This window comes from Electrophorus electricus, chromosome 12 (assembly GCF_041902795.1).
Source record: "Electrophorus electricus isolate QZ-2024a chromosome 12, ASM4190279v1, whole genome shotgun sequence".
NCBI classification, from domain to species: Eukaryota; Metazoa; Chordata; class Actinopteri; order Gymnotiformes; family Gymnotidae; genus Electrophorus; species Electrophorus electricus.
This window is the reverse complement of record NC_137508.1, coordinates 21302501-21327657: the sequence shown is the minus strand read 5'-3', so window position 1 is coordinate 21327657 and position 25157 is coordinate 21302501. Positions and strand designations below refer to the sequence as shown.

Here is a 25157-nt window from a genome sequence, read left to right as displayed (position 1 = left end):
TTAATTTTCATATACAAACTCAAATATTTACAGTATAAACTGAAAGTTGTTTACAGATTTAGCTTTTCTGTTGATCACTAAGCTAATATTCAGTTGTATAACCTTTATTTCTGATAACTGCTTTACATCTGTGTGGCATGGAGTCAACTAACATCTTACACCTGCAAACAGATATTCCAGCCCAAGCTGACTGGAATACATTCCACAGCTCTTCTGCATTCTTGGGTTTTGCATCAAAAACAGCATTTTTGATGTCACTCCACAAATTCTCAATCAGACTGAGGTCTGGGGTTCGGGCTGACCACTTCATAACATCAATTTTGTTGATCCAGAACCAGGATGTTGCCCGCTTGCTGGTGTGTTTAGGGTCATTGTCCTGCTGAAACACCCATTTCTTCTTCAGCATAAGGCAACATTTCTTCTTCAGCATAAAGTAACATGACCTTTTCCAGTATTTTGATATATTCTAACTGGTCCATGGTGCCCGGTATGCGATAAATGGGTCTGACTCCAAAGTATGAGAAACATCCCCAAACGATTATGCTTGCACCTCCATGTTTTACAGTCTTCAGTGTACTGTGGCTCGAATTCAGTGTTTATGGATCGTCTCACAAACTGTCTGTGGCCATTAGACCCAACAAGAACAATCTTGCTCTAATCTGTCCATTGCGCCACTTCTCTTTAGGCCAGTCAATATGTTCTTTGGCAAATTGTAACCTTTTCAACATCTTTTTTTTTTCAGGAATGGTACTTTACGAGGGTTTCTTGCAAATAGTTTTGCTTCACGTAGGGGTCTTCTGATTTGTTGCAGTACTCACAGATAACTGAAGATCTTCTTTGATTTCCCTGGAGCTTTTCTTGTGATTCTATGATCGACGCAGATGGTAGTATTTCTTTTCCTACCACGTCTTTCGGGTTTGTCATTTTAAAGCATTTGAGATCATTTTAGCTGAGCAGCCAATTATTTTCTGCACTTCTTTATGTTTCCCCCTCTCCAATCAACTTCTTGATCAAAGTTCTTTCTCCTTTGGTACAATGTCTGGAACAACCCATTTTACTCACTGAGCACGGGCTAAAACCAGCAGGTATGACATTTGCTGCCCTCTTTCTTTAAATAAGGGCCATAATTGACACCTGTTTCTTCATAGAATAAATGACCTCACTAATTGAACTCCACACTGTTATTAATTTGAACAAGCCCCTTTCGTTAAATGAGTCAATTACACCCAATTAGCAGCCTGCATGTCATGACTTGATTCTGTTGGTTGGCCATTACTCCGCTACACCTAGTCATTAATTTTTTTCCCCATGTTGTATTATCTTTTCTGCCAAAATCAGTAATTAAATACATTAGTGATGTTAGACTGATATTATTTTGCACATAACTGTACATAGTCCTTCACATAACTGAGGGATGTGTGTAATGGTGGACTACACATCTACTCACTAGTTGCCTTGAACACCACTGGAACGCCATAGATCATCATCTTATGCACCGAAGAAATGACCAGAGGCTCTTTCACGAATTTAATCCAAAGGCTGAGCAACCATGAATGTTCGAACGTTCCTGCTGAATTTTTTACATACTTTTTGACATACAAAATGTGAGTGCAAATTACTTTGTGTTTTCTTTTATGAAAGTCCATGTGTACTATTTGTGCAATTTAAGTCCATATTTATGTGTTCTTAGTGGGTTGCTTCTAGCAACAGACAGACCTTTACAACAGGTCTTTCCAGCATGTTGTTGTTTTTAGCTTGATAGTGCACACCAAATCTCTTCAAATCAGGTTTAGCTTCTAAAACCCATCCCATAAGCCATGATCCTCTTAAAGCTGTAACATCGGAAACAATGACAATGTTCCTTGGATTTCTGTCTGTTACATTAGTGGCGAGGATTCACCGAGCCATTTTTTTCCATAACAAATTAGCAATATATTGTGCCCATTTTACATTGCCTCACACTTCCCAGGTCAAAAGGTCCAGGAAGCAAGATTGCCTTTCCTTCCTAACAAAATGTGAGTTTGTCTAAGAGGCCTTAAATCATTTGGATAGTCTGAAGCAGCTGTGATTAGCCCATCATTTAAGACTGCTTCAAAGAAAACAGTTTGCAGTCCTTCATCATTAAGCACTTACAAGTTCTCAGCTTTGTTCTCAACTTATCACCTGCCTTATTTACCAGACACCACCATCATGAAGTTCCAGGTTACGCCATCTTGTAACAAATTCTGAATCTTTCTGGTTCATCATGTACAGAGCTTAATTCAGTCTTTTTTCTATTCCTTTAAAATTAGTATATTTACCTGATCTTGTCACTTGTTAATCACCATATAGCATTTATACAGGAAACTGTACATAGCATATCCAACTTCGAGATGTACAACTGCGTGTCAAGTGAAAACTTCAAAAGGGTCCAAAATAATCCATTCCCCATATGAGTGAAGGCTGGATTATCTGGAAGGAGTCTTTCTTTTGGCAGAGCTGCCATTTGTTGGTCAATTACATTTCTTCTTTGACATCTACATATGCCAGTCTGATATTTTCTTAGCAGGTGCATTTGCAGGTGTTATCCAGTAATTGTTTCTTACATGCCTTAACATTCTTCCAGAATGGGCCAATCCTTGATGATTATGTTATGACAGAAGTGTTGACTGGATGTTTTGCTTCCTCTGGCAAAGCTGAGCAAGACATCTACCCACTCCATCAAAAAAGTCCATCAACTAATACTGGATCCAATTTATATAGTTTGTTTTCTTTACCAAAATCCTTAGCACGTGTTCTCAAGCATGCCATCTCCTTGCGAAATGTGTTGTTGCATGAACTACCTTTCCTGCTCTTATCACATCCCCTGGACAGCATTTCCTTACCATTAAGTGATGTCTTGAAATATTACATCATTCTTTCCTGTTCATCATTACTTTGTTATTGTTTTCCATGGTAGTTTGAATTTCTTTCTTCTTTCTTCTTTCTTTAAATCTCAACATCCACGCAACAGAAATTGTCTTTTTTTTCACAATAAGGTGAAACTCTGGAAACTCTCTCTCATTATTTACATAATTTATTTTATAACTATTGCAGTGTCTGTTCAAAATGTTGCAGGGCCATAACCTTCCTAACTGGCATTAAATAAAGTATGCGGCTGTGATTTGATTGGCTTTCCAAAATCAGCAGGCTTGATGGAACAATTCAACTTAGAAGTTATCTTAAGATCTACCAGCCATTTCTGATTAATATCCTGGGCACTCCTATACCTTATCCAGCAAAGTCCTTGCAAAATAAGCTTAGTTGACAGTGTAAAATGTCCTAGTAGATCAACAGTGAACTTATTGATAAAATTCCCCTTCACGTTTGTGATTGGTCCTGCATACTGGCTTTGAACAGTGGTGTGTGCTCCTCAGCACACCACTGCAAATCAAGTGCACTTTCAATAGGAAGGTTATCTTTGCTCAGGTCCATTTGTTCAATTCCTATGCTATATTCTCCATGGAAACAGATCGATTGTTGCTTGACCATTTAGACATAAAATCCTCTCCTTTTGAACAAGCCAGTCAGATTGTACATCTGTACTGCTTTGTTTTCTGATGAGACAGGCTTGACACGGTCTTCTACATAGAAATTGTTCTTCATTGTTTTAACAGCAATTGCTGGAAAGACAACATATCATCAGCAGTTCTTCTTAGTGCAAACTTTACACAACGTAGTGACAACACTTCACCGAACAGATGAATAGTCATTCTACATTCTATTGAAAATTATCTCATCACTTTACGGCCACCACAGAAAAAGCATAGCCAACATGTCACTCTGAGACCTTGACTTGATGGTACTTAGCCTGAATGATAGCCATAAACACTACTAGTTCCAATCTTAGCATAGTGAGGATTCTAACAAGAGAACCTGTGAGCTCTGGACCATGCATGATTTGGGGATTTTCCTTTGTATACAGCTCCACAGTCAATAACAACTTGCCTTTTTTGGATAAACAGCAGGGTGTACCAGAATGTACCAGACCCAGTTGCCCAGGAGGAACTTGCTGTGTATATCCTTGCTCAACCACAATAGTAAGAACAAACACAAAGTCATTATGAAGCAACTCACTTTTTCCAAAAGTTCCTTTCAGGATTTGAAAGTCATTGTTCTGCAAGTGAATGGCATGACAGAATCCACTTTTCTAAAAGGCAAATCAAGACAATGTCATGGAGACATCTTTTATTGCAGCTGAATTGATCATGATATAAACTTCTCTAGACATGGAGGCTGATTCTGGGAAGCTTAATAATCTTCCTCAGATTTGATGGAAAATCTGAGATATTACAGTATCCTCTGAAGAAAAAGAAAAAAACCTTCAAGGCTTCTCTTAAACATGAGTTCTAGTTCAGTGCTTTGTCCATGTATGCTAAAGCAATTTTCATTTAATTTCACAAATGTTCTTTTAAAATATGCATGTTTTCCTTTGGACAAGCTATTGGTGTTTGCAACATATTTATCAACAACATTATGTATATTGTCCATTGCATTAGGTACACAGACCATTGCATCAGGATTTATCAATTAAGTTTGTGACTTGGTCATGGTTTTACTCTCTGCCATTTCTGTATATGATCTGATATCCTTGAACCATAATTTGTTGCTCCATTTTCAAGTATACTGATTTTTTGCCGTTGTGGCAACCATTTGTTTCCAAGACTAGTTGCTCTTCATGGGTTTCAATTAAGTATTTCCTCTTTACGGTAGCAACGTGCACCTTAAGAGCGGTTTTAAAGCCTCAGCTTTAAGTAACTTGGAACTTTCTACCATTGTCTTGTTCATACAAGAAACCTTGAATTTAACAAAATCTAAGGCAAACAGAATCCATGCATATCTCAGCATGCTTGACTGCCATTTCATCATGGATGACTAGAAGCTCAACCCTAGTAAAACAAAGCTCTACATCCCAGGAACTCCCAACCCTTAACACGACCTGACAGTTTCCTTCGAGAACTCCCTGGTATCACCATCTGAAGCTGCTTATAGCCTGCTGGGCATAAGTTTGGACAACCAGTTGTCCTTCTCAACGTTTCAAATCTGACCCAATCTTGCAGATTTCTCATTAATAAAATACAAAGGATTTGGCCCTTTCTTTCACAGGAAGCTACCCAGGTGCTTGTGCGGTCTCTTGTCATCTCAATGCTAGACTACTGCAACTTGCTATTTGCTGGTGTTCCTCTACGGGTCATTAGATCTCTACAACTTATCCAGAATGCAGAAGCATGACTAGTCTTCAATCTCCCGAAGTTCACACGTCATTCCACTGCTGGAGAGTAAAACTATACATGAAGACAATGGTCAAAGCCCAATCCGTTCCTCAAGTACTTCGATTCTACCACAGCTCAGTTTGAAACACTGTGTCTCCAAGTCTCATGGAAGACAAGCATCAAGACTATTCTCTGTCCGGTCTCCCAGATGGTGGAATGAACTTCCACTGGCTGTCCAGACAGCAGAGTCCTTTGCAGTCTTCAAACCCAGAATGAAGACTTATCTATTTGTGGAATATTTAGAATGACCATTGATCCTGCACCTGTTGGATAACCAAAACTCTAATGTGTATAGTTTGATACTATTTGTTATTGCACTTATCGTTATCTGATATAGAGATTATACTTGTTTCACACTTCTAGGTATCGGCATCGATCTCTGTATTTCAACAGTATTCTAGTTCAGCGGTATCTTTTAGACCCAGACTGTGAAACGCTGTCCTCTGGTTGAATATAGTCGGCTATACTTTGAGCATCTAATAATTGGAACTTTTTACCATTCTTGTTCACACAAGACGCCTTGAATTTAACAGAATCTAAGGTAAACAGAATCCAGGCATATCTCAGAATGCTCGATTGAAATTGCATCATGGATGACAGACCCACCACTTGAAGCTCAACCCCAGTAAAACTGAGCTTCTGTACATGCCAGGAACTCCCAACCCTTACCATGACCTCACAGTTTCCTTCGAGAACTCCCTGGCATCACCATCTGAAGCTGCTCGTAGCCTACTGGACATAATTCAATGGTATCTTGAACTCTAACCTACTGTACTGACCAAGATACATTTTATGAGTAAATGTCAAAGCACTTTTGTAATTCTCTCTGGATAAGACCATTGCTAATACCAAAAAGTGAATGTAAATGTCTTGTGTAGTGCACTGCACATTATACCCAAAATCAGCAAGCCATTTTTCACTTTTGCAGGGAAGTTATTGTACATATTTATTTTGGTTTGAAATCCTTCTCTGTGCATTTAAATTTCACCAGGAGGAAGTGACAATTCAATTAGAGATTCATACACTGTTTCAGCTTCACCAAATGTCTTTTTAGCAAATCAAAAACATAAGTTAGTAAAACAATTTCAAATTGATTCCATGGGCTTATCGAGTTCCTCCATGCATTTTGGTACATTTTAATTTGTGCTGTATGACAGTATTCAATATATAAAACCATACCTTTGGCAGTGAGTGCCGTGTTTAATGTTCTCCTTTTCATTCCCACGAGCTGCATCATTTTCATGGTTTAAATGTATATTGACGTCAGACATTTCATGCCTTATCTTTTAGCATCCCACTAGATCAAATGCAAAGAATCAGCAGTTCACAGCTTCACAAAAGCATCAACTTGCAATTTCACGGACTGCATTATATTTCATCCAATGCAGCAGTTTCAAACTCCACAGCCAGGTAGACCAGAGTATCAAACGCACATCAAACACAAAAACAGCTTCCTAACAAACCTGCCAGCAAGGCCAAGCTTGCCAACTCATACCTCCACAAAATGAATGCTTAATTCAGTTAATAGTTGCACCCATTGGTTTATCTAGGAAAGCCTCTGTGCTGGCTAGGTTCATCGACTATTGGTTTGTTTGGTCAGACTGTTGCCTTTCATGTTCAAGTTCACAAAAATCGACTTTTAATCCTTTTGCCAATGACTTCTGTGTTTTTAAAGCCAGTCTTCTCTTTGGATAAGAGGTTTTTTTTTAATTTTATGTAATGGTGGCATTTGCTTCTACTCACTAGTTGTCCGTTGAAACAGTGACTGTAGACCATATTGATATTTTCATATGCATTTGGACAATTTCTTCCAAGTTAACAAAATCATGTTCTCTTCCAATTCTGGAATTTGGATCACCATACAGCAGAATATATGCCATATTCTGAACATTTTAAAAGGTACCTTAAGAAATAAGAGCAATTTGGGAGAAATACAAAATGCACATAAATAAATATCATTGTAATTTTCTAATAAGTTTGTTTATTTTGATCCATAAATGGCTTTTACCTTTCTGGATAGAGGATGAGAAATGATTTTATAACACATTTACCACATTTTTTACCACACCACCAGAATTTCTACCAGCTTTGATAAGGGCAAAACTATGTTTTGTAGTTCTAGGTAAGTATTCAAACAAAAGATTTTGATTTTTACAAGTTTCTTGCAAGATTATAAAATGCCTTATATATACACACACTATTCACAAAGTCAGGATTGTATCATTTTAAACCAAATGATGAGAATAAACTTTGAATGTTCCAACAACTAATTGAAAATAAATACCCTGTCAATTACAGGTATTCCACAAAAATATCCAATCTATAACATAATATGAGGTGAAAAATTTTTTTTCTAGTAGTAACAATCGATTTTCTGGCTGGTTGTAGGGTGGCGGGTGTGCATGAGGTTCCTCAGGCAGTTACGGCAGCGTATCTTTCGAGCTGCATAACTGAGTGACGGGTGCTGCCAGATATACTTTGAAGAGGCTGGTGGTGTGGGGGGGTTCAGTAAGCCAAGAGAAGCAAGGAAACCTCCTATGAGTTTTTATCAATTGATTCGCTGTGGTGAGGGTTCTGAGGTGGTTCTGTTCGGTTGTCTGTTTCTGTTATCTACTGTAGGTCTGTTTCATTGTAAAATAGTGGTTCTTATTTGTGCATTTTCAGTAGTGTGCAGATATGTTTCTAATATTGCAATTAGTTTGGAGGTTCCAGTGTAATTATGTGCTGAATTCCTTCAAAATCCTGAATGTTGATTTATGGCTTTTGTAGATGAGCCCCTTATTATAGAAAACGGAATTTCCCCTCACACAACCTATTCAATTCTACGATTAGAGAGAGGTTGGAAAATGGTTGTGTAAAAATGAATTATGACTGTTTTGGGACATAAATCTATGCAAACACACGTCGACATCAAAGAAAAATGTAAATTCAAAGAAAACTATAATATGGGCCCTCCGGTGTTGGAATTGAGAATTTAATTGATTTTCTTGTTTAGGAAACTCACCACATGTTTAGAATATTTCTCATTCAAGTCATGCAAACATACTACTTGTTGATGTTTCTTCCTAGCAGTTGGTGCGTCGGGGTACTGTATGTAGGTTTTCACCAGAGGTGGGTAGTAGTACGCTGCATTTACTCTGTTACATTTACTTAAGTACCTTTTTCAACATATTGTACTTTTAAGAGTTGTTTTAAAAAGTATTTTATACTCTTACTCAAGCACATATGTGAGGTCAAAAATGTACTTTTACTTCATTATATTCGTTAACGTTCCTCCCATTAAACTTTAAATTAGATTTTTACATTTTGTATGTTTCACCACAACCTGTCAAGTGTGGAAGGGTCGGTTTTATCCAAAGCAACTTACAATTAATGACTGAGTACAACTTGAGCAATTGTGGGTTAAGGGCCTTTCTCAGGGGCCCAACAACAGCAACTTGGCACTGGTGGGACTTAAACCAGCAACCTTCTGATAACAAGTCAAGTACCTTAACCACTACACTACCACTAGATGACCACAGAGTGCCACCCCTTTGCTTCAGCAAGTTAGACAACTGGACAGTAGATGGACATAATATACAAAGAACAGGCATATTTTTTGAGACCCACATGGGACTCAAATGACATTAATGAAAAGCAGCTCACAATAAACAGTAATACCCCAAAAATTTGCGCTTCTGAATCTGCGGCTTCATGAATTCGCGTATTTTTTCTTTGGAATCTCACACTTAAAATTCGCAGTTTATCGCATCTCACGACCTCGTTCATTGTGTCAAGTGAATCATGTAGCATGTTTGTGTATTTTATTTACATTTTCTGCAAACCCCAAGATGCCTCCCAAACGCCCTGCACCTTCCAAGGCTTCTGGCAAGGAAGTTAAGAGGCCGAAGGTGGAATTGTTGGATATGCTTCGTAAAAAGAAGAACTTCACCGCTGCAGCCCGCCATTACAGCATCAATGAAAGTACGGTGCAGTACATCCAGAAGAACGAAGCCATTTCATCAAGTTTCCGTTAAAAGTTAGGAATAAATACACTGTTAGGATGGAATCAACTTTGGCATTGTGGATCAATGACTGCAGGAAAAAACACTGTGTGGCAACGCTGCTGGTCACATGCTAAAGCCAGGCCTTATTTATAAATCAGCAAACACTATGGCCCTCAAGAACAAGAACAAAAACTTGCTGCCTGTGTTCTGGATGCATAATCCTAAGACCTGGATAATGAAAACCTTGGTTTCGCACTGGTTCCAGCAGTGCTTTGTCCCTCAAGTAAAGGAACACCTTCTCGGCTTGGGTATGGAGTTCAAGGTGTTGCTGCTTATGGACAATGCTGGCGGGCACCATGCCGACATGTATTCTGAGGGTGTTCAAATAGTGAAGTTCTCGTCTGCCTCCCAACACCATCTCCCTCATCCAACCTATGGAACAAGGCATGATCCAAGCGTTTAAGGCCCTGTACACGAAGATCTCACTTCAACGTCTTGTGAGTGCAATGGATGCAGACGAGAACTTCACGCTAAAGGAGTACTGGCGTGAATTTACCATCTCAACGTGCCTGTCTGTCAAACAAAATGCCCTCAAGGAGATGAAAAAATAAACACTCAATGCATGCTGGAAGAAGCTTTGGCCAAATTGTGTGCAGGATTACAAGGGCTTCTCCCCTGACGAAATTTAGCATGCGTCTGTCGACAAAGCAATTGAAACTGGCTAAATTACTTTGTGGCGAAGGTTCTGATGACATTACCGAGGAAGAAGTAAATACCCTCATCGATGCCGATCTGGAGGAGTTGACGAAGTCTGCCAGCGGAGAGGATGTGGAAACAGAATTGGAGACACAGGCAGAAGAAGAACAGGGCCTGGCATTGGAACGTTTGTCCGAGATCTTGAGGACAGCAAGGAATGTGCAAACAATGGTTGAGTCATGGGATCCTCACATGATTCAAGCATTAAAATTTAACAATGGCTTTGAAAAGCTGCTCCAGCCATATAAAAGTCTCCTAGACATCCTGAAGAAAGAATGACAGCAACTTCTGATAATGTTCCTCACAAGGGCCAAAAAAAGCCAGAAAGAAACCCCACCAGAAGATACGGCTCCTGTAGTAGAGCCAGAAGAATCATCTACTTTTACCTGTACAATTTTAAAGGGTGATGTAAATTATAACATCAATTTTTAAATGAACTTGAAGTGTTTTGGGGACATATTTAGGGTTTAACATATGAAGATAGGTCTTTATAGGCCTTTGTTAGTTGTCCGTCCAAAATTCGTGGGGGGTCTAGGAACGTAACCCCCACGAATTTCAGAGTATTACTATATACCTTTCTTTAAAGATCACATATGTGTATGAAATCGGTGCTCTCTCTCTCTTAATGTGCTTTATTAATATTAAACTAAAGTGTGGTCCAATATCAATGAGATTCTGGGGGGAAATGGCTAGCTACCTACATAGCTAAACTGCAAGCATCAGAAAAAGCAACTGAAATGAACTCATGCCGTGCAGCAATGCATGCCCCATTTTGAGGCTTATAGAGATTATAAAGGTTTCAAAATTATAAAAATCAAGGTTTGTTATTGATTTTATATATTGATATTTATTTCGACCACATGCAGGCGCAGTTGTTAGCTAGGCAATGTACAATATCTAGCTAGCTAGCCGGTCTGACCAATTGTTCACCTAACTGCAAGGTAAATATAATGAACAGTAAAATGTCTAGTAAGATACCTTTGGCAAGAACTCAGAATATTCCCACAGATTGTACTAATCACAAAGTGATCAAGTTCAATCTGATGCTTGTGGCTTATGTTATATGTACAATATTTAGCCAATATTAAAAACCTCAGCTTAAACATAAGACAAACTAAGGCGGACAGACCCAGAGAAAAGAAAAACAGCTGTATATGTATTTTATTGCAAACTGAATCAAAATATGTTTTCAGGTTTTTACATCTACATGGATGGCATTTAGCAGAAATGATCTACCAAACTGCTGTCTACCAAATAGTTTAGAACCAATTACACTCACACAATATTATGCATAGTAGGCCTATGGAAAATCGGCACCCAGAAAAGTGAAGCCCCTCTTTTTTGACAGATTTGCCAGACACTGAAGAATCATGTTTCTGAGGCCAAATATTTGCAAACTCCATACACCTGTACAAGCCTGTACATATTTTTATGTGTAATAACAGCCTTATTTTTGAATAAGTAATATGTAATTATTGCAAATGTCACTTAAAAACCATGCCTGAAAGAAACATCTTTAAAACAGACTTTAATTCAGTGTAAAAAGAACTATGAGGATCTTATTTGTCCTTGAGTAATTATTTAATTGACTAATTTTACTTCTGCCTTAGTAATTATTATTTTAAAGTACTTTAAAGTTCTTTACCTTGAGTACATTTTGGGCTACTCTGCCCACCTCTGTTTATCACTGCCGTAGAAATCAGCACGAGTGCCTGTGTTAGATTTTGGTAAAGTAAGTCTGGGAGGGCAAGAAGGAGATGTTGTTGAGTAGCTAGAGGGGAAGGGGTGGAATAGGTAAGGTAAGAGGAGTGGGCAGTAGCAGGAGTGATGAATGGTTAGTACGGGTGATGGATTCAGTGGAATCGGGTCTTCCTTGTTTTGTGGCTGCTCTTCAGTATGGCTGCACTGTCTTTGTCTGTATCTGTCTCAGCAAACCCAAGTGCATTAAGGAGAAACACCATATCTGCTGCAGGTATGTGTGGAAAAGCTTTAAGGCAGCCTAGTAATCTTGTAGTGGTGAAGTTACTGAAGCAGCAGTGCTCTGAGGTGGTAAGCAGTTATGACCCCCTATGAGCTCTCACTCTCTTTCTCTGTCTCCCTCTCTCTCTCTCTCGCCATCTGTATGTGTCAGCATGATGCATTGAGAGGTTACTATGGTCTTACTCAGCAAACACAACTCACTCCATCTAACTTTGCCTTACACATACACACACTGCAAACCCAAGTTCTTTCTCTAAATGTCTGAAGTACATACACACACAATGCGATCCCATTGGATGTTTACCTGGTAACTGTCAGGAGTACCACTGTCATTGACTCACTTTCTCTCCTTTTCTCTCACTTGCACACTCAAGATACTCACACAGAGCTGTTCCAGTCTAAAGCAGCACCTGTCCTACAATAGAGAATGCTGTTACAAACTCTCTCTTTGTGTTTTATACACGCATGCACAAAAACCGACTGAACATCCTCCTAGTGGACAGACACACAATTTTTTACACCCTCAATTTTCATAATCCATAATTGTCTGACTAAAAATAAATTCATAATTTTAAATCTCACATTAACTGACTGTGTTAACAGATGAAACAGAGTGCAACCCTTCTCCTCCACACCAGTCCACGGCTGAAGAGATGACCCGTCACCGTAGCCTGCACCGCGTCTGGCTTGGTGGGTACACCGGGTCAGCGGGGCTTTTCAGGCAGATATACAGACTGGAGTACAGGCTAAAAAAGGCAAAGCTGGCCCGAATCCAACCAGGCGCCAACAGCCTGCAACATCCCTCCCTCTCCCTCTCTCTCTCTCTCCTGTCCGCTCTCCCCGTCAGCACTCCTACAGGACGGCACACTTCCCCCATTCAGCAGAAACCACATCGTCCTCTCCAGGGCCAAGGGCAATGGCGAGGACACAGAGGACAGCAGCATCTGAGTCCCGAACCAAACTCTAACCCATACACCGTACACACATATTTCCCCAGGACAAGCAGCTCCACCTGTAGAGCCATTTATGATTGTTATTTGCAAAAAAAGGTTCAATTTATGGTTGCAGAGGGCCAGTCAAGTCTAAAGGCACTGATGTGTGGCCAGTGTTGTGTGCAAACAAGCAGGCCGCATGCAAGTACACTAAAGCCACGCAGCTTATCATTGGTTAATTATTAGTGACCTCTCCAATCCAGTTGTGACAGATATGTAAAAATAAATAAATAAATAAAAAAGTACTCCTAAAAGTCAAACAAATCAGTCCTCCATAAATGCTAAATCAGTCAAAATTTTCATGATCTATTTACAAATTATTACAAACCAAAATATTGCAGAAATGACGCATTAAGAGCTCTCACCAGTGTGTCTCAACACAGTTTCCAGGCATATTACAATACCATTGCAACATATTTGATATCATAAAGCTCCTATGTCCAGGAGAAGCAGTCTGGTGCAGGTTCAAAGGTGAAATTAGTGTAACTAAACCTCACCCATAGTCAGCCTCTGCACAAAAAAACAGAAAAGGTCCCAGCAAAAGGAGTCACAGCCTAAGTAGTAGCTGTATGTACACAGTGCAGCTCAGTTTAAAGTGTCTGGATAAAAGCACCTAATAAAACGTGGTAAGTGCACTGTGTAGCTAGTGCTCATTAATGTTCATTTAAACATGGAATGCAAATGTTGTAACAACCTTTATAAATAACCTCTAAGCGTGTGTTCAGGCTTTGTGGCTTTGGTTCGATTCCAATGAAGTCTGGTGCGTTTACTTCGTTAGTACGGTTCGTCACAGCAAAAGAGAACGCTGCCTTTCGAACTCTGTTGCACACCAAATAAGCAGAGTGAGACCGGTATCGGTCCGCTTCCAGTTTAAAGCAATGTGGGTACAAAAGGAACGAGCAGTGTCACATAAAAATGAGGAAACTGCGTCAACAGTACATTAAAGAGGGAGATACGCTGTGTCGTCTTCTTGCAGCATGTAGTTTGATACCTGCAGCGTAGGAATTCCTCGTGCTGTTTTGCCTGCTTAGTGCATTTTGGCAGTTTTTAAATGGTAAAAATAGCACTACAATGACACTTGCGCATTTAGCCCAGCCTAGAACATTGTTCTAGTTAAATTGCCATTGTCGTAGCTATTGTCGCAAAGGATACGACATAAACGCTGTTCGAGCTGGATTACTTTAGTTCACGTCTTTTGGTTCGATTGTAAATGTCAGTGTGAACGCTAAGCGAACCAGGACAAAAATGCAACAATGTATAATTTTCTGCTTTGGTCCAAATAAATGACAAATGAACGCATTTATATATATATATGCATGCGTGTGTATGTATGTAAATCGCAGATCTAACAAACCTAATAAGTAAAGTTAATAAAAACTGAAGCTACAAACTGAATCGCTTTCAGTTATACCATGTCTTCTATTCCCTATTCTAGTCTTCTGACAGATTAATAAAACAGCACTACAGTCCGAAACGACTTTAACATTTACCGCATTTGGCAGACGTTCTTATCTACAGCGACTCAGCTAGCAAGCAATGATATTACTAGCACCAACTCCATCTGCTCTACAAAGCGAGCTACAAGAGCGTAGTTTGTCTGTACGAAGAACTTGTTTAGACAGATAATACGTAAAATAAGATGGCGTATATGTATAAAAAAAGTCAAACATGTACGGCTACTGTTCATTTTACCAGCGTTTCAAACACACCTTCGACCATTACAATGTTTTAGCTACTTAAACCAAATTGCTAGCTAGCTAGCTAGCTAGCTAACTAGTCACAACAATCACTACTCCTTTACTCACAGAGTATGACCGCAGACATTCACCATCAGCTTCAGGGATGGGTTTCTGTATTTTGTTGTTTTGCATCTTGGGCATCCCTGATCGTCCATGATTGATTATACCGAAACTGTCCACAAAATGTTAAGTGTTCTTTATCTTGCGCTAGTCATTTAGCCAAACTAATCATTTGTGTGGCGGTCAGAAGCAGTTCGGGCTACATTGGTGTAACACCTAGTCTCTTCCTGAGGGTGAAGTATCTTTAATGGCTGTCGTTCCTACTCGCGTTTTGACGGCCTTTTAAAGTATTGACTATTAACATTCCTTCTTGACTTCTTTTTAACTTCATGGTATTTCCTCCCACCAAATGGGACTTATCGTTGTAATTATAAAAATCACTTAAGGTAACTCACTTCAAACTAAATAAAACTATCCTACTAGATATAGAAGCCTTCAGCACTTATGTATAATAGGATACTACCATGAGCAGAATAACACCTTATGCAGTCTTTCACCATACAAGTAATATACGAAAGCTATACTATAAAACATTGTATTTGTGTGTTTGTTTTCGTTTAAGTAAACTCGTATAAAAATACGGAATTTAATGGACCATATGCTTTGTTAATGAGTCAGGAAATATAAAAGCATATTGATTCTGTGTTTTGCGCTGTCACGAACCTTTTACTTGGCGGGTAGAGTATATGAACATTTCTTCCCCCTTGAAGCTGAGTGCAAACAAAAAGCTTAACAGCGCACACAAAGGCAGTTCCGCTCGCCTTTTCTCACGCACGCTCACCTTCTGCAGGTGAGCTACGGTGGCGCGTGACAAACACTTTCCTTTGAAATGGAGTGGTCCCTCCTCTCCGGATCACTCGTTAGCCAATCGTGTCTCTCCGAAAGAGCCTCTGTGCCCCCTGTTTGCCACGCTATCCCTCGGAGTAAAACTCGGGCTGGAACGAAAGACGAGAACTATCCACTTACAGTTGGAGAGACACCCGATATCAGTCGCATGGTAAGCGAGTAACATGATCAGCTAAGCCCAAACGAGGCGGAGTGACTAACTGATGGAGTTCTTTGGGTGAAGAAATAAACGATGTCTTCCTGTGAAGCCGCGAGTGACGCTAATATTGAAAATGTGATCCAGTCGAACTGCTACGAGTCGTCCGCTGGAGGTCCTGCGCGCATTCGCCTACTGCCTCTGACCACCTCGGGGACCGTGGAGATGCTCGTGGGGCGGCAGCAGTTGTCCCCAGTGGAGCGTGATGTTACCGCCGTGGACTCCGCCTCGGCTCGCACTGACTTTACCGCAAGTGCGACTGTTGCCGCCAACTCGCTGGCTTTTTCCCCGGAGCAAGTTGCGTGCGTCTGCGAGGCGCTGCAGCAGGGAGGCAACGTGGAGCGGCTGGCCCGGTTCCTGTGGTCTCTCCCGCAGAGCGACTTACTGCGCGGTAACGAAAGCATCCTCAGAGCGCAGGCAACGGTCGCGTTCCACCAGTCGCGCTACCAGGAGCTCTACAGCATACTGGAGAACCACAACTTCAATCCAGCATTCCATTCCGCCCTCCAGGACCTTTGGTACAAAGCTCGGTATACAGAGGCTGAGAAGGCTCGAGGCAGACCACTGGGCGCCGTGGATAAGTACCGCTTGCGAAGGAAGTATCCCCTGCCTCGGACCATCTGGGACGGCGAGGAAACCGTCTACTGCTTTAAGGAGCGTTCCAGGAACGCGCTGAAGGACATGTACAGGCAGAACCGGTATCCGTCCCCGGCCGAGAAGAGAAATTTGGCTAAAATAACCGGACTGTCCCTGACTCAGGTCAGCAACTGGTTCAAAAACCGGCGACAGAGAGACAGAAATCCGTCCGAGGCGCAATCGAAAAGGTAAGGACTGGTCTAAAGTTTTCACAGGTTTAACGAGGCTGTCAGACCTTGCCCGTCTTTACGAAACAAACTTAACAGGTTCGCAAATTTTGGCCATGCACAATGTCACATGAACTGGGAAAAACAGTTGTAGTCATTGTTGTGGTCCTAACTTTTGTTACCATAAATAAGTGGAAATTCCTCGTGATCGATTACGTTCCGAGAATACCCGACGGCTTTTTGAGTATATGTTCGTGCTGAATGAACGCATCGATCATGCATACTATGTAATGACATCGTGAATAATTGGCAAGTTAATTTAATGGCAAATACTGAGGTGCGAGGTCGTGCCACTGTGTTTTGAAATATGAAGCTCCGGCTAAGTAGCAAGTAGCTTGTCTTTCGTGTGTGCATTGAGTGTATACAAACAGAAGCCGCGCGGCCCCACGCGCAGCCGGCAATGAGAATTAAAAGGGTGGATTTGTGTACATTTCAGGACTCATATCTTATACTGTCACAACAAAACAGTTTGAGTTCAGCACAGAAAAAGATGTATTCGATTCTGTATCTTTAGAAAGTTCACACTAACCTGTGCGTGTGTCTGTGTATGCGGGTGCGTGTTTTGTGCGCGCGCGAGTGTGTGTGTGTGTGTGTGTGTGTGTGTGTGTGTGTGTGTGTGTGTGTGTGAGAGAGAGAGAGAGAGAGAGAGAGAGAGATAGAGAGAGAGAGAGAGAGAGAGAGAGAGCGAGAGAGAGCAAGAGCGAGCGAGCGAGCGAGCGAGCGAGCGGGATATAAATAACCTATTTTTCAGCACTGCATTTTTGAACGACCGCTTCTTACATTGTTTGAAGAGACAGCATTGACTTATTTAAATCTTTTTGCTTTTGTGAACAAAGCTCAGGTGCACCTGGCGGAGGTGACCTCTCTCTGTCTTTCTTTCCCCCCCCCCACCCCCTACACACACACACACACACACACACACACACACACACACTTTTTTACAAATACAGCTGATGAGAAGCGTTGCTTAAAAGCACTTTGCCGATGAACCCTTTTTTTTAATCAGAGGAACTAACTGATGTTACCATCAGACCATTTCATTTTGTGGACTATATTTATACTAATGAAAGTAAAGTTGACATTTTTATAGGCCTATATTCGTTCGATATTTGCTAAAATATTTGAACATTAATATTTAAATAACTGAAAATATATTTTCTTATATTTCTATTAAAACTATTAAAAGTTGAGCTGTGTTTGTGAGTAATGTTTTCTTTCGTTTTGTTTTCTTGCGCTCTTCAAAGCAACAACGTACTCGTCCGACAGAAAGACAGGTCAAATAAACCTGGCCATTTGTGGTGTCCTGCTGCGAGCGGTAACTTGCGCACAGCACAATTTATTGCGCCAAATGGTTGCCGAATCCGTTTGTATGTCTGTTCAGTGAAGGGAGGCTACGTTTATATGGTCTGTTTGTGATTATCGTGGACAAAATGAAGGTTATAATTAGCTCTGTATGGAGTATGGAACGATGGGATTCCTCCACCCCAAACCTGTCTCATGCCTCAATGCGGGCATCATTCTTATCCGTTAAAGGAAAAAAAATATATATGTTTATGATTTTATGTTTGGAATTAAAACCAAATTTAACCAACCTTTTAAATATAAAAATTCATACAAATTTTCTCCTTCAATCAGAATGCTGTAAGGCTGTCAGTTAGAATTCCTGTTGACATTCTTGCACTCTCATACACCCAGTGAGTCAGACGGCAACCACAGTACTGAAGATGAGAGCAGCAAGGGTCATGAGGATCTGTCTCCATGCCCACTATCAAGTCCTGCACATGGGACACTGACTCAGGGGTCTCAGCCGCTCTCCTCTGGATCTCTGGAGACAGAAGTTATCCAGGCAGTTGGTGAGAGTAAAAACCCAGGCTCCTCTACACACCTCACGTTCAATGGGAGCTTGGAGCTCTCCGCCAACAGGTCGTGTCCACCATCAACCACCTTCCACAATGGCACCTCTACCTACCTACCCTCCCCAGGAAACATCCTCTTCAACGGACTGAGCCTCGGACTCCAACCACAGGATTACAGGCCTGGTCCAGGGGTCCTGATCAGTGGAGGTGAAGTGAGTGATTTCATACAAAAAGGGCCAGATGGGAAAGCTGAGGGACTAAATTCAGGCTCAGTGACCCAGAACGGTGCCTCGACCTCAGGCATGGCCTACAACTCAGCCCCTTCCTCAGAGAAGCTTCAGGCAGGAAGTTACCGCCTGGTGTCTGGGGCAAGCGGAAGGGAGGATGAGACCTCGGTGCTTAGCAGTCCTCTTTGCCTTCCTCACCTTAAGTTGTCATCATCTTCCTCACCTGCAATACAAGGTGAGAAGAATGTAAGAAATAAGATAAAGTCATCAATTCTGTGAATTCTGTTTACCTTTATTGTCTTTATACAGTGTGTATCTGCAAGTCTAGCCTAGAGAAGCGCTCTGAGGCTTACCTGTTTGAAACAAAAAGAAATGTTCACTGATGTGCACATTGGTTGTTGTCTTTGCCCCCATTTCTCTTTCTCCTCCATCCTCCATCCCTTCTCCCTTCTCATCCCTCACTCCTCTCCTCTCCTCCAGTTCCCACTGCGCTGGTTAGCGTAGCCGTTAGCTCCTGCACTGCAGACTCCCTGTGCTCAGACCAGGACCAGGTGAGCCTGGCCCCTCTGCAGCCCAGTATGGTGCACTACAGCCTGGACAACATTCCCACACTGACTCCCATCAAGCAGGAGTCCCTGGAGGTGGCAAGACAGCGTGCAAGCGAGGTGGATTACTCTTGCCACCCCGCACTTCATCCAAGTCAGGTCCCGCACCCTGGCTACGCTCACAAACCCTCACACCCTGAAAATGGCTCGCTCCCCAACACGCCCGCGTCACTGGCCACCACCGTGCCGACGTACACAACTCTCGCCATCAGCGCATCCCTTCTTGGCCAAACGATAGCGCCGGAGGTCAGGGGTCACAACCCCCATGTGACCCCAGGCCAAAACAGGGACTTCCTGTGTGCTGGGTCAGAGGAGAGGAAGGTGAGGTCTGGAATGAGGGAGGTAATGACAGGGCTATGTGTACAAGTGGAGGAAAAAGACCTGGTGAAACTGCAGTCTGTCCGCATGGACGAGGACATGACAAAACTCTGAACTGTGTCCAGGCTTCCGATCAAATGATGTGTGTTTTAGACTTTAAGAGATTATGGGACATCATTTTGATTTGTCTCAGTTTTTTAGTTTTTGAATGGCTTGTTTAAGCATTATGTGCTAAATTATGTTTATTTACATGTTTGTTAATGTACAGAAAAGGTTTGGTTCTAAATTCTGCACTTCCAAGCATGCAAAAATGGGAACTGGTATGTTGTAAAATGAGGATTTAATGGCAATCTTCAAGAGAAAGTGTGCATGTGTTTTAGGAGTGTGTGTGTGTGTGTGTGTGTGTGTGTGTGTGTGTGTGTGTGTGTGGATTCTTTTGTGTGTTTGTGTGTGTGTGTGTGTGTGTGTGTGTGTGTGTGTGTGTGTATTAGTGTCTGGATGTAAGTATTTTATGGTTATCACCTGCTGTTTCCTGTTGAGCAGAGGCGACAGGTGGGAGCTGGTCATGTGACCTCCATGGTGACCAGTCCTGCTCAGTTATCTGGGTCAAAACATAAAGGTCATCACCTACGTAATCATGCAACCATACACACACCCATGCACACACACACACACACACACACACACGCACACACACACACACACACACACACACACACACACACACACACACACACACACAATGCCATAAGTGTGCTACAAAGGTCAGTGTACATACATCATTAGTTAACTAATATAATTGTAAATGTAATCACTAATAGAACATCATGTTGCTGGAGTTATTGCATTTATAATTTGCGCTTGACTGACTTACCACTAATCTGCATTACACTCCTGTGTGAAGTGAGGCGACCTCTCTGTGGACATCTTCACTGGCGTATGTAATGCCATCTTTAAACGGTGACAGCAGAAAGCAGCTTAGTGGCTGCTGACAGGAACCTTTTGCTCACATAGCAGCCTTGTTACAAACACGCACTATTTTCTATATGCTTTATTTTCATTCAACACTCACCCTTTTTTACCAAAAAAAAATCCATGTAAAGAACAATATGGAAAAGATTTGATGTGTGCAATGTATTTATACTGCATTTCAATTCAAATAACTGGTACAGCTGATGTGTACAAATCATTAGCACCTCAAGTGTAAGTAGTGTATCTGTATGAAGCCAAGTAGAATGTGTGCCTGTGTGTGTATACAAGACAGGATTAAAAGGTCTGACATCTTCACTGAGTCTTGTGAGCAGGACTCTTGGACTGGAAGGTGAGCGTGCTGTCACTTCTTGGTTCTTCTTGGTGATAGTGGACAGTATTACAGTGCAGTTTACAGAATCAGACCTGAACTCCGCACACACACACACACACACGCGCGCGTGCATACACACACACACACACACACACACACACACACACACTCATCTGCAACTTTCCTTTTGACACATTCAAAGCCCTCATCTTACCACCAACAGCAAAAAATGTTCAAACGTGACTTCAGCAATAAACATTGATATGTTGGAAACAGCTTGTCAAGAGTGCAGTCATAGTGATAGTGAGGCATAGGTGCATTCACTTCACTGTTTGCTTTTGAGTATGCATTTATCCTGAACAAAAGTTTAAAATTTTGACATTAAGTGAATGTATTTTCTTTCATTAAATATTTATATTTATACAAAAGGAAGTATTCCTGCCTCTGCCTTTATGTTCCTTCTATTACCCCTCAAAAGTCTGGTGGACTCTTTCTTGAAAAATACTGAAGAAATACCCCCACCCCCCACCCCCCATTCTCCAGGTCAGTCCTTTCTGGCTGATGTGGCTGTTCCTGTGCTATGTCTACGGTGAACGTTAAAAATTCCTCTGGACAGGAAACATGTGAATAAGAAGGCTTAAGTAGCCGAGTGATGAGGGGAGGGCAAGGCTGATCCTGCAAGGCCATGCCAGCATGCTGGAAAATCAGCGGTGATCGTTTGCACATGCCTGGTAGTCTGGAGCTCGTTAACGACCTGCTCGTCTCAGCCCCCTTAATTCAAATAAACATTGGGGGCGATTTCTGGAGGCCCTGCCACAGAGAGAATGCTGATGGGGGGTCTGGCTAGGTCTTAGGAGGGGTGGGGGGTCAGAGGGAGACAGTGAGGGGCTAACCAGCAGGGGTCTGGTGATCCACAAGGGAAACAGACCGCAACGGGGGAAGATGCCCACCCTACAACTCCACACACACGCTATGCAGCTGGGATGCGTTTGGAGTCATGCTTCATGATGGTTCTTTTAGCCCTTTCTGGTCTATTCGATCAATAATCAGCGGTGAGCATCTATCAGCCCCTGAATCACTGATCCGAGAGGTGCAGATCTATAAAACACAAGTCAAACCAGTGATCAATCTCTCTCTCTCTCTCTCTCTCTCTCTCTCTCTCTCTATGTAATTTACTATGATCTAATACACGAAGGAACCCAAGAAGACGCTTTACCACACAATCAACATTACTAAAGCATATCAACATGTCCGTCCAATGCCCATCTTCCCTTGCACACTTGTCAGCAGACAGGAGTTCAGGAGCTGTGACCTGCCATAACCCAGCCAATCTGATCCAGCCATCCGTTACTCTCAGATTTACACTAAAGTTCAAAGGGTGCAACAGATTTGCTCATGGACACTCTGCATTGGATTTCAGAGTTCAGGATGAAGGAGAATATTTCCCCACACCTCCTACTGTTGTGGTTGTCTTACACAGAGACAGCTTGGCAACGCACCAAACCGCAGCCAGCAAAAGACATGGGTAGAGTTACTGTATGGTTACAGCTATGAGGCTGAAACTGAGTGTGAGAGAAAGAGAGAGTGAAAGAGATCGAAAGAGAGAGAGAGAGAGAGAGAGAGAGAGAGAGAGAGAGAGAGAGTGAAAGAGGGCTGGAAGGGGGTGACAGGGGTATTGTCACCTGTCCAGAAGCAGCACAGGTGACCCCTTTGCCATGGGCAATAGATTGACCGTTTATTAGGTATCAGGTAACGTGGGGAGATATCAGAAAGGGGGGAGGAGGAGTGTGTGTGTGGGGGGGGGCGGTGTCTGTGTGTGAAGGAGAGAGAGAACGAATTATATTCAAAAATGGAAAATTCGAGAGAGATTGAAAGAGATCGAAAGAGAGAGAGAGAGAGAGAGAGAGAGAGAGAGAGAGAGAGAGAGAGAGAGAGAGAGTGAGCCACACCTCAACACTCACTGCACTCAGCAGCAGTGCTGGAAGAGAAGTTCACCATGAAAAACAAAACCAAATAAATACATACATTTTCAAAAATCCCAAAACTCCTCTAACCCATTAAGGACAGTGAACTTTTTACTTTTTTTTTTCTTTTAAGTGTATGTAACCCAACCCTCCCTTCACCTTGTACCCTCACTAATGGGAGGTCAAAGGTCATGAAGAGCTCTTCTTATGTTGGCCACTGTCGTCTACAGTCTCCCGTACAGAGACATTAGTAGAGGGAGAGCAAGAGAGAGGGAGAGAGAGAGAGAGAGAGAGAGAGAGAGATGAAAACTACACATTGGGTTTATTTTGCTTTACCAGTTCTCAGTTAACAGAAGTAACTGAATATGATTGCTATACTTCCACACTTCTGAGTATTTATATTAGTTTTATTCTACTGCAAAATTATGAATTGTACTTTGACTCCATTATATTTGCCCAACGCCTAGTTACTTTGCTGACCTCATGTTTGCATATTTCAGGTGTGATTGAAATAAGAGAAAACCTTAGATTAATTTTTACTTTTAGCAATACTTAATGCATGTTGTGTGAGCAATTTTTTTTATTTTATTTTATCTGAATTCTGCTTTCTGCCACAAGTATATTTTTAAGTTAGATTTTGGGGAAATATATTTATCATGTAAGTTACATATATAGCCTAATTTTTACTTTTACTTTTACGTTTTATATTTACGTTTTGTGCTCGTGGGCCTAACTTAATACGGGATTTCAACTCAAGTGTTTTAGTAATATTACTTTCACTTTGCTCAGTTGATGCATTTGTGTAGGCTACTGCTTCCATAGACGGGACAGAGGCACTGCCTGCTGTATAGTTTAGCCTATTTAGGTTCTCTTCCCGCCTTGAGTGAAAGAGTGCAAAAGAGACGAGAGAGAGAGAGAGAGAGAGAGAGAACGCACGAAAAAAGTAACCACGAGGTTAAATGTTCCGATAGCCACCGAACGCGCGCCATAATTATCATACACTAGAGCGTGTGGGGGAGATGCCTTGGGTTGAGTCCTCGCGGAAGCCTGCTGACACCAAAGAGGTGTGTAATTGCTGCCCGTGTTTAAACTCGAGTTATTTTAACTCGTAATCTCACTTTTCATGACAGAGGTCAATTTGAACCTAGAAATTGTAGTGATCAAAATGTAATAGCCTAATAGCAATGTGCCGACTACGCTGAATGGTAGGCTATATGTCGCTATCTCTGTGGGACATAGCAAAAAAAAAAAAAAAAAAAAAAAAACATACGTAAGCTATCAGTGTGAAGTTTTATTTTGCGGAAAACCTGTCGAGCGTCACATTTCGCCAGGCGCTTGATAACTTGTCTTTGTAGCCAGGGGACCAAGCATGCAGCTGTTATTGGCTGGCGCCCCCTCCCTGTAGTAGCGTTACAGAAATAACAGAACTTATCTGCCTAAATAAATATATTCAACAAAATTCATCCAGTATTCATATTTCGACGACGACTGTTGGGCATAGGTTACAAAAATAAAATAAACAAAGCCAGTGCTGTTAGTTATAATTAGCGTAGACATTAGAAATACTAAATTAACCCCAAGTTAAACAAAATAGCTTTTTTTAGTTTTGGTACCATGAATGATCCAGGCGTCTTAATGTCCTGTAAGATTTTTGTGATAATTGTTAAGAATGACTGGACCTAAGTCTTCTCCAGAAGTCCTTTTGTTTGCGGTAGAATGAATAGGCCCTGCCCAACGCTGTTCTTTTGCAGAAGCAGGCGTCCTTAGCGCGTGGCTTCTGCCTGGAGCGAAAACGGGGACAGATCGTATAGCCATTCGGGTTACGCTAATGTCTCAAGCACACATTGCAACCCCCAACCGCTCTCCGCTCGCCAAGCCACCACGTCTTGCCCAATCTCAGGTTGTGATCATTTCAAGATGTGTATGAACACACACACAGACACACACACACACACACACACACACGCACACACACACGCAAACGCTCTGGCCAGGGCAGAGGCGAGGAGTGACGGGGTCATTGCTACCGCTGTGATTCTGACTTTTAGGAGAGCGGAAGAAAAGGAGAGGCGGAACTCCATATACATGCTTTGAAAGCACTTCATAAAAATGTCATAGTACATCTCATGTGCAATACCCCCTGAGCTTCTACTATGTTTTTTTTTTTCGTTTTTA

General features: G+C 41.6%; 2 protein-coding genes across 7 annotated transcripts in view; one reads left to right on the top strand and one right to left on the bottom strand.

The window, feature by feature from the left end:
• mnat1 (MNAT1 component of CDK activating kinase) overlaps positions 1 to 15645 on the bottom strand; it is a 33078-nt gene extending 17433 nt beyond the window's left edge. For 3 of the 6 annotated variants that reach the window (XR_014126328.1, XR_014126327.1, XM_081724226.1), the window contains exon 1: positions 14811 to 15028. Coding sequence is in view for 3 of the 6 variants with exons in the window: in XM_081724226.1 (XP_081580352.1) it covers positions 14811 to 14899 (89 nt within the window). In the remaining 3 variants the exon portion in view is untranslated. Of the gene's footprint in view, positions 1 to 14810; positions 15029 to 15467 lie in introns of those variants that run through there. The other 3 variants (XM_027008203.3, XM_081724227.1, XR_014126329.1) reach the window with 2 other exon arrangements.
• Positions 15646 to 15751: 106 nt separating this feature from the next.
• six4a (SIX homeobox 4a) lies at positions 15752 to 21436 on the top strand. Its single transcript, XM_027008197.3, has 3 exons — positions 15752 to 16670; positions 18405 to 19027; positions 19273 to 21436. The coding sequence occupies exons 1-3, from the start codon at positions 15883 to 15885 to the stop codon at positions 19827 to 19829; spliced, it is 1968 nt and encodes a 655-aa protein (XP_026863998.1). The 5' UTR covers positions 15752 to 15882; the 3' UTR covers positions 19830 to 21436.
• The last annotated feature ends 3721 nt before the right edge of the window (positions 21437 to 25157 follow it).